Source organism: Sitophilus oryzae, unplaced genomic scaffold (assembly GCF_002938485.1).
Source record: "Sitophilus oryzae breed Bouriz unplaced genomic scaffold, Soryzae_2.0 scaffold_682_pilon_pilon, whole genome shotgun sequence".
In the NCBI taxonomy this organism is placed as follows: Eukaryota; Metazoa; Arthropoda; class Insecta; order Coleoptera; family Curculionidae; genus Sitophilus; species Sitophilus oryzae.
The window spans coordinates 381,861-394,440 of NW_022147287.1; the positions used below are offsets into that span (position 1 = coordinate 381,861).

At 33.9% G+C, this 12,580-nt stretch overlaps 1 protein-coding gene across 1 annotated transcript in view; it reads left to right on the forward strand.

Moving 5' to 3' along the window:
* LOC115888037 (nephrin-like) overlaps positions 1–12,580 on the forward strand; it is a 409,016-nt gene that overhangs the window by 264,142 nt on the left and 132,294 nt on the right. Inside the window, 3 exon segments of the mRNA XM_030907605.1 lie at positions 3,470–3,598; positions 6,475–6,704; positions 9,233–9,415. Coding sequence (XP_030763465.1) covers positions 3,470–3,598; positions 6,475–6,704; positions 9,233–9,415 — 542 coding nt within the window.

Sequence of the window (12,580 nt, forward strand, 5' to 3'; positions counted from 1 at the left end):
TGTTCATATAAAGATGTGTGCAGTTTTAATTCGGAATCAATATTTATAGAATAAGTAATAATAGGACCTGGAGATCTTTTTATTTTAAATAATAGAGCTTCGTTTAAGTTACTGAATATTTTATGCCATTTTTCAGGAAGTATCCAACTATCAAAAATTTGTTTTAAATTCATGGAAGTTTTAAAAGTTGTTAATTTTTTATAGGTCTCATATTCCTGTATACTTTCTGTAAGCGCTTTTTGCAAATTTTGTTCCTCTTGTATAATTGACTTTGCTTCTCTACTTTTTCGGTTGTTATCGGCTTTCGAAAGGTAAGAGGGACAATTTGGAAAAATTGTTGGAACAGAACCTGTTAAAAGTGTTGGACGTTGTAAAGGTATATCGACAGTTTTACCTGATTTCTCATCAAAATAAGTATTAAAAAATTTGATACTTCCTTTTGAAAAATGCTGCTCGCAAACCCTGGTGTTTTTCGTGGGCTGAAAGTTGTCTCTTGGAATCGCACGTACCCATTGTTTCGAAAGTTGTTTGCCCTTTGAAAAGGCGAAAATATGGACATGTTTGTCGTCGTAATGCACTGCACACCGGAACACAACACTAATACGGCATGTTTACTGCACAATATCGAACACCAAACACTAAAAAATATCTAAAACGCTGTAAATACTGGAATTACAAACGCGAGCGGTCAAATGAAAAAATCATCTGGCGCTCAGCAAAACGTAAACATGTGGTCGCCATCATGTCACCCTTAGATTTTACCACCTTACGGGTAATATGATTGGTCCAATCAGTGCCTTCTATTAAAAGATCAGCCTACGGGCGAGATTTATGACGTCACGCTAGTTAGATATAACGGATTAATAAATATGCTGTAGAATACATGGAAAACATAATTATTCCTCAGATTTTTGGTTTGTATTTTAAAAATGATATAGTTTAAATGAAATATACATAATATACAGTTAATAACTACAACATATATACCTATTTATAGTAATAAATACTTTGGCAAATAAACTATGAACCATACAAATGCAGCAAATGTTTTACAATGTACAAATAATGTATAGGTACATACAAGATAATGGGTAAAATGTAAATATATTTTTAAATTTTGGGGTTTGAAAATCGATCTAATTTAACAAAAACATTTAATATCTACTAATAGTGATGTATTATTATTTGCATTCACAAAATTTATATGTATATTTTGCAAGTATCAATGTTCGAAAAAATTATATTTACAAATAATACAATATTATCTAAAAAAGGCGTCAGCGATGGCTATGAACTGAAGATCGCTGGCATTTTATATGTTAAATTATTCTAAAATTTTTGATTTTCTTGGGATTTTAGGTTCGGGAAAAACGCTGATTACGTTTTTATTTGGGTTTCATTATTTTTTATTTGGTTTAAAAAAACGTTTCAAACTAACTATAGCCTTCACAGTGTTGTGTCATATGAGAAAAATAGTGTCGAATATAATCCAAAAATTACATATACAATATAATTCACACCTCATAATGTTTGCAATTAATAAACTAATATAAACTTATCAAAGATGACCACATATTTTTAAAATTATTATTCTTAACACTAAAATTATCTACATTGACTATGGAGTACGCAGTAAACATTATGTGCGTGGTGTGAATATTTTATATGCAATTTTTTGGATTATATTCGACACCTTTCATATTTTCATATGACACAACACTGATGGAGAACTATAATGTTAACCGAACCGTTTTTAAACCAAATAAAAATAATGAAAAACAAATGAAAGAATTCAGCGTTTTTCTGAACCTAAATTCCAAGAAAATCAAAAAGTTTAGAATATTTAGAATCAAGGTTCAAGAATATCAAATTTTCCAAGATTGTAAAATTCTAGTTAATTATTTTATGTGTACAGTTATTTAGGGAATGTCATCGATGTTCATTTCCAAGCCAACTGAACGCCGATTTTTTCGATGATACGGTATAATTCTTACGTAAAATGTAAATAACATTAGACCAATTAAAACAAAGAAATATGAATTTCTTAGTATTTTTAGTAACACCTTTATTCTTAAAACTTAATTTTGTATTATGCAAATATACCAATTTTATTGTTATTTTATTCATATTGTATTCAGCCATCACTTAAATATTTGATATTAATTTGGTATTATAAATAATCAATACTATTCATTAAAAATTACTGAACAATTACAAACAAAAACACATTCTTCTTTTAAACTGTATCAGTCTTGTCTTTACAAAAATCTTTTTTAAAATTTGAACTCAAAATAATAATCTTTTTCATGATCTCTAATACACATATTCTTTATTTTTCCCTAGATCATAATACCTACTTACGTGTTTGAATCTATCGAAGCTGAACCAGCAACACTTGGAGTGGAGGATTCCACAATATGAATAAAATAAACATAATTGTCCAGTTTTCATTAATACCATCATGGGAGAATATTATTTTTTAAATTTATTAAAGATATTTTCAATAATCTTGATTTATAACTCAACAATACCCCACTTTTCTTGCTCCTTCGGACACTTTAGGCTGCCTAGTATAATAACTATCCTTAGTAACTATCCTTTTCCACCAGGAACACAACAAAAGATGAGGGCATAGCACCAATAACACACTCCACTTAAGCTTTATTGATGAATTGTTAGAGTCTTAAAAATCACACACAAAAAATCACGATAAGTAAAAATGTATGGGCACATTTTTAGGTTTAAATCACTTGCACAACGATGTAATTTTTAAAATTTCTATTTTTGTGCGAAACCGGAGGTGACCATATATCTGGTAGTAGTTTATGTCACTTCAACACCAAAATAATTAGTTTTTGCACTACAATAATAAATAATACCAAAAATCAAAGAGTTAAAACCAAAAATCAACCGACAAAATATGAAACGGAATCTAACCCAATATCTAAGTATGTACAGCTGATGAAGTAAACAAAAGTCCGCCCGCAGGCTGATCTTTTAATAGAAGGCACTGGTCCAATTTACGTGGGAGTTTTGAATCGGTACAACTGGACTCGGTCTTGCGAAATTCGTAAAGTGCGGCGGCGGTGGTGCCGGTTTGCTTCGGAAATACGATCGAACATAGTAAAAGCAAAGTAAAAGATGAATGCCTACATACCAAGAAATGCAACCTCGCCCGTATTGGACAACCGGGGCCTTCTTAATATCTAGGTGGTATTGGTAAAATCGCATTCCAAGCCGATTTGGATCGAGCACAGCTTTTGTTTGGAGTTTAGATTGAGATATCCGTGGAAGCGGTGAATAATGAATATTATTATTATTTCATAAACTCATGTATAATAATCAAATTATAAACGAGTCATGGATAAAGAAAATTTATACATAAAGTCCCTACATAAACATAAGCATTTCCCGTTTTAATCCTAGGTGCTATTTTTTTTACAGAATCAAGTGCTACAAGCTAGACCAGGAATCATCATGAGCAACGAGAACTTAGCTCTGCAAGCAGTCACTCGTAGTCAAGCAGGAAATTACTCTTGCGTGGGTTCAAATGTTGAAGGAGATGGTGATAGTAACATAATCCACTTGAAAATAATGTGTAAGTATAACTATATTTACATAATGAACTATAGCTAACACTACACATTTTAGTAAATATACAGTTTTTATCATTGTTTACATATTTTTAAACGGTTTTATTTAGCTCGACCCGTACGGTACTTATTTATTTGTTTGTTTATTTGGGTCAAAATTAGAAATTGAAATTTAAGTACCTTCCTGTTGTCAGATTGATCTGAAATTTGGTACACACCTTTAGTTCCGATGACAATACAATATAGTAATATCAATAATATTGTAAATCTAAGATGGCCCCCGGTACAAAATGGCGGATTTCATATTTTTCCACAACCCCCTCAATATGGGTATCAAATGAAAGGGCTACACTAGTAAAATAGTGTGATTATGACAAAATTTAAAATCCAAGATGGACGACGTTACAAAATGGCGTATTAGGTGAGGGCATGAGTAGTCGTGTCCAGAACATTTGTGTCCAAGATTGTGTGACGTTAGAAGGAGAGATAAAAAAAATAGGTGATAAATTTGTGAAAATGTTGCGGTCCAACATTGACGTTACAAGGATTGGTAAATGATGCTATAGGCCACATTACAGAAATTGTTGGGCCTCAGTTCCGTCAAACCCAAATGTACGAAACAGATGTACCATCAGTTTGGATTGACTTTGGCAGAGACGGCATACACGTTATACACCCGAAAGCCATACAGTTTCCAGCAAAATTCAATTATGGTACGGCTGAAAGAAGGATGTTACCCTTAATTTTGTCAGGGGCATCCACCGTCCATAAAATGCAGGGCAGCACAGTCGACCATGCAGTAGTGTATTTGGGCTCAAAATTGTTTGAGGAAGGGCAAGCATACGTGGCTCTAAGTCGAGTCACGTCTCTGGAAGGGCTATGTATTGAGGAATTAGATTGTAATAAATTATCAGGTAAAAAACCATGTAATAATGATGCACTAAATGAATTAAATAGAATGAGGAATATTCGGTAGGCATTTCCGTTAAATACTAAAAACTAGAAAATAAAAAATTGGTAAAAAAACTTTTAAGTTAAACGGTTTTATCTTATGTGCACTGAAAACTAGAAAATAATAATAACAATTAGGTATTTTGAACTTCTAGTTCAGAAATATTTTAGTACTAGGCAGAATAGCTTTTAGGCATATTAGACTAAAATAAAAACGTGGGGCCCCTCTGAAATCCTACCTATGGCAAAGCATATCTTTATACTTTGGTAGATCATGAGCTCGGCGTTCGCTGGTGAAGCCGCCACGGCTGGTTATTGATTGTCAAAATCTCCAGTTACGATTATAGTAAGTCGATGCAATCCACACTTAGTATAGAAGAAAGTATTACAGCAATAGTTAATGGGCCAATTTCAAACTTATCTTAGATAGGAACTATCGGAAACAAGAAATAGCCATCTTGTCTGATAGTCAAGCAGCGTTAAAAGCGATCAACTCAGTATCAATCAATTCGAAATTGGTCAAACAATGGTAATGTGGTAACCAACTCAAAGCGGAACTCAAGAACTTGGAAGATTCCATCCGCAACCTGGAATGGAAAAATTTGCAACGGTCTAAGACACTCGAAGAAGTTTCTGAGGGCTTATGATCAAGAAAAATCACAGATCTTCCTGGGTTTAAGTAAGAACAATCTTCGGATTGTCACGGGGTTTTTAACAGGACACTGTCTCCTCAATGAACACCTCAGTAGATTGAAACTAAGAAGAAACGGCAGATGCAGATTCTGTGGGGAAGATGGGGAACACCAGTACACCTCATCGCTGAGTGCGCCGAGACGACAACCATTCGTGCCATGAATTTTGGTACGACTGATATTGGAGATGGAGAACTACCCTCTATAAAACCGTCCCAGATACTGGCTTATGTCAAAGCCCTGGGACTGTATGATGAGTTATGACTCAAGAAAGGGGGACACAATGGATCTGTAAGGTCGCAGTGATTAACCCCCCTCCCACTCATTCTAAACTCTAAATTCTAACGCCTTAAAACCGGTTAACAAATGATAGCACTTGCAAATGTCAGCCAAAGGATCCGAAAAACCAGAATGAAAAAAGATTGAAAAAGAAATTCCGAGCGGCAATAATACAGAAAAGGAAAAAGACGCTGTTTGCTCTGATACAAATCGGACACGGGGTCAACTGGAAAAGGGAAAGAAGAGAAATGCGCCATCCGAAACTAAAACATTTTCAATAGCACGCGTCATTGCACCGCCTCCGGACGGTACGTCTCGGACGGAGAGACGATTTCGCCAGTGAATAAAACGGGCACGGCTGTAGGTAAATAATGGCCCTTGTCCGTGTAATCGCGACGTTTATTGAGAGAATAATAAATAAATCCTTTGGAAAATGGTCGCGAGCAAGTGGGAGACACTTGCGACTAGTGTAATGTAGAGTACTAGAATCTAGAGTGCAATTGAGACGAATATTATGTTATTGGATAACTTTTATTTTATTGGAAAAATTGTAATATTTTTAAGTAGATTTTCCTTGACATTATCAAATGATAAATTGTGAAATAATAAGATATCTTTTTGAAGTTAATATTAATTCAAACTAATTTTTAAATTTTATACAACGTTGATGACATAGTCCTAATTGCCAATAGTTCTGAAGAATTACAAGCCAGCAATAAAATAGGTCTCAAAATAAATTTAGCAAAAACTAAAGTAATTTACAACAAACTAACGTAAATGCTTGTTCTAGAATATAATCTTAATAATTTTAAGGTTTAGATTAGTTAACGCTTTTTTCTGATCTGACCAAAACTTTATATAAAATGTCTTAATTTTTAGCATATGTCCCTCTGCATATTATTTATCCACTTAAAGTAGCTAATTACTAGTAGGATAATTGCAAATTGTTTTTTTTTCAGTCAAGCCGATATGCAGAACACATCAAAAAAGAGTCTACGGTATTGCCCGGCACGAAGAATCCAGAATTTTGTGCGAGGTTGAATCATATCCACCACCTGACAGATTCAGTTGGTCCTTTAACAATTCGGCAGAAGTAATGGAAGTACCTCAAGAACGATATAATTCAACTATACACCATTTTACATCAATATTAACCTACACGCCTGTAACGGAGCTGGACTATGGAACAGTATGTTGAAAATAATTTATTATAATATAGTGTACTTTCATAGTAATAATAGTTAATTGTGTGACTTTAATAATTATATACCGTATGATCGAAAAAAACGGCGTTAAAAACGGCTGGGAAATGTCAATCGATGATAATTTTGGCGAGGTCAATATCTAGACATCACTTATTAATAATTGAAAAAAAAATTAACACTAATTATAGAAAGATTTAAAAAGTATAGAACGTTTCCAGACGCACAAATCTATTTCTAAAAAATATACTGTAAGATCGATCTAACCGGCGTCTAGTTGGCTTAGTATGGCCCTGTATATTAACAAACAACTTTTATAATATTCAAATATACGGGGTGGCCCATTAGTCCTAGAAATACCAACATCGTCGTTGTTTATGAAGATATGACGAAAACTTTGCATATAATGGTGTAAATTCTAAAATATTATGAAAATCGGGAAACTATAAAATAGCAACGTCTCTAGTATAGAATTTCTTTTTAAATTACTGTTTTCTTAAAAATTTCGATAAAAGAAGAAAATATTGTGGAGTAGCGAAGAAAATTATTAAATGCAAAGTACTCATAGCAAATCAACTTTAAATCAAGGCGCTCGTATTCGTTATTTATAATTTTAAAACTGGAAAACTTTTCCGGGTAAAGAAAAACTCGAAGATTAGTTTTTCAAGTCGAGCAATTTTTCTCGGCCGGTAAGCTTGGCTTTAATATCGCGGATACTAGGAAACCAACTCAAGGAAAACCACTATTTACAAGGCTTTTCTCATACAGTATACCGCGTGCGTCTCAAAAGTGTCTCACCCTTATAACTTTTTTACTTTTTAGTTAAAAAACGAGATTTGGTATGTTAGTATATGACATAAATTAGGATTGATTGGCGTATTCGATTATTTTCGGACACTTCCTGTTTCATGACTAGAACTTTTAATTTTTAAATGGTTCACCTCAGTATTTTTTACTTTATTCAATAGAAAATGACACTCTGAATAGAATGACATATATGTCGTAAAAATAATCGTATTTTAAATTTCGATCTAGAGTACCATGACTGTAGCCTTGGAAAAATAGATTTGAACATTAAAAACTACCAAATATCATTTTTTATCTGAAAAAAAGTTATATGGGTGAGCCTCTTGAAAAACACCAGAAGTGGGATTCTGTAAGCTCGTAATTTGAAATTTCTTGCTAGTGACTCACTATTCTTATGATATTTTTAGGATGTATAATATAATTTTCCTCGATTTACGAAATTGGCCGACTGATATTTTCATCTCATTCGATCAAAAAATTTCTCGAAATTTATTGATTGGTTATTCGGCAGACTCGGCAAGACAGAGGTTAAAAGATCTTGCTATAGTGATGATAAAATTTAATTCAATCATGGTCCCTTCTGAGGTTCGGTCTTCCTCTACGTCTCTTAATTCCTCGTGAATACCATGCTGTAATTTTTGTTGTCCAACTGTTATCCGTTCTTCTTGGCAGATGTCCTGCTCAATGCCATTGAGAGATTTGACTCTGTGGATGACATCTATTACCTGGGTCTTTTGTCTTGTCCACTCTATTCTTTTCCGGTTTCTCTTGGTTATTCCCAGCATATTTCGTTCCATTGAGCGTTGTGCGACCAGAGTTTTCTTATGATGTCCGTTTTAAGTGTCCAAGTTTCGCATGCATAGGTCATGACTGGAAGTACGGAAGTACACATTGGTCGAATGGTTTCTTCTTTATATTCAGTGGCATTCTAGGTTTGAATATGATTGAGTTTCTTCCATAAGTACTCCATGCTAACTTAATTCTTCTGTTGATTTCTGTAGGTAGGGATCCCGAGCTGTGTATTACAAATAAATATTTTTTACAAAATTCGCTTCGCTTTCTGTGTTCAGTTAAGAGTCTACGCTGTACGTTCGGGTCGCTTTCAGGGATCAAGTAAAACGGGTGTGTGGCCAAAGGAAATATATATTATATTTCAGAAATCTGCTTAAGGCTTAGCCCGATCCTGTCGTGTTAAACCACACCCAAAATTCCAAACACACGTGCTTTGATTAAGGCTTGATTAAGGTTTACCGAGCTCCAGCATTTTCCATAAAATAGCGAGCACTTTGTTACAGAACCTTATAAATTATATATCACTGTAATCACAAAACTTCAATCTATTTCCTTATTGTAAAGGAATTTTAAATTACGTTTTTGTTTTTGAAAAAAATTAGTCCAAACATAAGGAATATTTTGTTGATGTTTCGCCATTAAAATCTTAAAAATAATGGAGTTGTCTAAAAATGTGCTACATTACGGATATAGTGTAATCCTTTATCTTTAATTTCCTTTTTCATTTGTGTAAAAATACCTAAAAAAACGTTAAATTTAGGTACTTTTTCGGACTAGTGAAATGGACTCTTAAATGTTAGATATCAGAACACACACAGAAAGAAACTTTTCGAATTTACACCGGAAAAAGAGTCGATTAAATAATTCAACCCTCTTCCGGGCATGTTTTAAAACGAAGGTCGAATTAAACTTTCAGGTTATGTGCTGGGGCAACAACTTGGCAGGACGACAGCAGGAGCCCTGCATATTTCATATCATCGCCGCCGGGAAACCCGATCCCTTGTACAACTGCTCCATCGTCAACAGGACCAACGACTCGCTGGAGGTGGAGTGTACGGAGGGATTTGACGGAGGACAGCCCCAATACTTTTTGCTGGAGGTAAGGGTTTACGTGTATGTCGGACAGACGGGTTGTTTTTATTTTTATCTAGCCTCTATTTACCGTTAACTGTATGTACAGGGTGGCGCCTCTCATACGAAGGCCCCAAGGAGAACAATAGTTTATATCGAATTGAAATTTTGGCAGCATAAATATGTGGGTTAACTGAAAGCATTTTATAAAAATATAGAGATTATACAGGGTGTCCCCAAAACAGTTACATTAAAGTTGTGTGTTTTTTAATGGAACACCCTATATAATAGTTTTTTTTTTTTTAGAAAAAAATAAAGGTGAGTTTATTAAAAGAAGCATACCAAAAATCTAAGAGTTTTGACATATTTCACATTTGTGAAAATGAAGATAAATTTGAAATTACTTAGGGATGAGACAAAATTAATGGACCTGAGTCTTTGGGAATTGCTCCTTTATTTTAAATGGAACACCGTATATTATTTCGGTGTTTAATGGAATTTATATCTTCAAAATAATGAAAAGGTTGCCTACCCATCAGACAAAGGTTTCAGATATTTTAATTTTGCGTCAATAAATCTGTATTTGAAAAAATCTAGGGTGGCTGTGTATACCATTTGTTAATTTAACAAAATTAAATTGTAGAGTAAATACTCAAGAATAATAAAAAAGATACGTTTAAAACATACTTCAATTATTACAGAATTAAAACTAGATGTAAACCTATAATACGACAAAAATTAGCTAGATGAAATCAAATACTCAAAATGCTTCCTTTCCTGTTAACTGCATAAAATGACTATCTTTTCGTTTCAAGGCATATTATGGTTCTACCTCGAAAAAGCAACTACAATAATTTCTCTAATGTTGTCGTAATAGTTGGTCGAATTTTGTAAAGCAGCTTTAACATATCCCCATAAAACCAGACTAGATACATCAGGGCATTAACTATATTAACAGATGAATCACCCAGCTATGGCAGGAATCATATCAATTCTCTCTCTGATGTAGGATAAGTTTGCATTTTCGGCAAATTTCTGAGAATTTTTTTGTTTTAACTGATACAAATGATAACTAGTTGAAGTTGGACTAGTTAGACAGCTATGTTGAGTAACATACGAATATGCAGGCACACTAGATTTTCTCAAATAATAAATTCTCAGATCAAATCACCACAGTCTTGGAAAACACACCACCATTGTCCAAGCTGAGCTATATGCTATTGAAACCTGTGTGCAGCTGCTGGTAGAACAGCAATACACCGGGAAAACAATATGCATATTTTCGGATAGTCAAGCTGCGCTGAAAGCACAAGAGGCAACGAAAGACACGTCTATGACGATTCTTCATTGTATGAAACTACTCAATATATTTGGAGATAGGAACAAAGTGTCGCTAATATGGATACAGGGACATGTCGGCCTAGAGGGAAATGGACGTGCTGATTCCCTCGCCAAAATTGGTGCAGGCTCGCCATTCGTGGGCTCAGAACCGACACTCAGCGTTCCTAAAAATCTCGCAAGAGAGGCTCTGTGAATGGGTTGGGGTGTGACGTTTCGGGACTGAAATGACAGTCCCAGAATGGAAATCCTAGCAGGGCCATCCAAACATAGAAAAGGAGAATTCCTAAAGGCCGGTAGGAATGGAACGCGTGTGCTCACTGCAGTGTACACGGATCACTGCCGGCTGAGATCTCACCTATAGAGGACGGGACTGGTGGAAGACGCCGAATGCCGACTCTGTATGGAAGATGATGAATCAATGAAGCACGTTATGTGTATCTGCCCCGCTGGGGGCAGGACCAGGTTTGAGATGTTTGGCAAAGCCATTCTAGACCTATCAGACCTAGGACATATGCCTCAGGCATAATTAAAGGCTGGATGAACGACGCTCTTGTAAGAATTGGGAAAAACTGAGCTAATAGGCCCTCGCGACCTCAGTGGAGGGTCCCCTATGGGACTATGTGATCATCTAAATACAAAATATTTTTTTTTTTATTATAAATGAAAATATCTATGAAATCTCTTTGGTAGGCAACCTTAATAGTGTTTTGAGGAGACATGAATTCTCCATGGAATATCGGAATAATATACTGGGTGTTCCATTTAATATAAAGAGTAACAGCCAACACAAGGTAATGTTCATGTAATTTCGTCTCACTTGTATAATTTTTTGGATCAAGTTTTAATTGGTTTATAATTAACTATTAGTATCGGGTAAATTGTTTAGGTAGCTTTTATTGTAACTTAAAAATTGTTCTTTATTTCTAGAAATGTTAAATATTTTTTTTTGAATAGAATGACATTATTTGATATATATAAACTCTTTATTTTCTTCTAATAATAGGGTGTTCCATTACATAAACACAACTTTGATATAGCTTTTTTGGGGCACCCTGTAGAACTTCTCTCTATATTTTTTAAAAATATGCAGATATACTCACAAAATTTCATTTTAAGCCCATCGTTTTCCTTCTTGGAGCCTTTACCTGCGGCGTATGAGGCCTGCCCTGTTATGTCGGACAGACAGGTTGCTTCTATTTATTTTTATCTTGGCTATTTACCTTTACCTGTATGTGCATCTGCAAGTCTCTGTTGAAAAGAGTTGAGTCTAAGTAGTAAATATTTTTCAGGGCTGGTAGATTTTATAAAAGAACATATTTTTCTCTCTTCCAGAGGCCAAAGTACAATTATTTTTTACGTTAAAATTGAATAAAAATGATTTATTTTTTTTACTTATTAGTTTTTTACAGGTATGGGCGAAAAAAAAAACAACGGAGGCCCTCTTTTTTGCTGTATTTCATGAGATTTTTTAGTAAACTGTATATAAATCTAAAAACTTTAATAAGAAACTCAGGTTTTTTTATAACTTTAGTATTTGGCTTATTATACAGGGTTAAGTGAAGGGTTGTTTTGCCTTGGCTAAAACACCTGTGCAATAATTTTGTGTAACATTTCCTTAAACATTATTTTCGGTCAAAACCATGTCTGCTGAGCATTTTCTTTTTTTTTTTTTTTTTTTTTTTTTTTCTGTTAATTTTTAAAACAAAATGAACTTTGCCAAACAATTTACAATTTTTTTTTTTTTTTTTTTTTTTTTTTTTTTTTTTTTTCTTAATAATAATAAGGAGGTGGCTTTGGTGACTATTGTCGTAATGTCATATCGACACTGATTGGAACTCTATATTAAAATTAC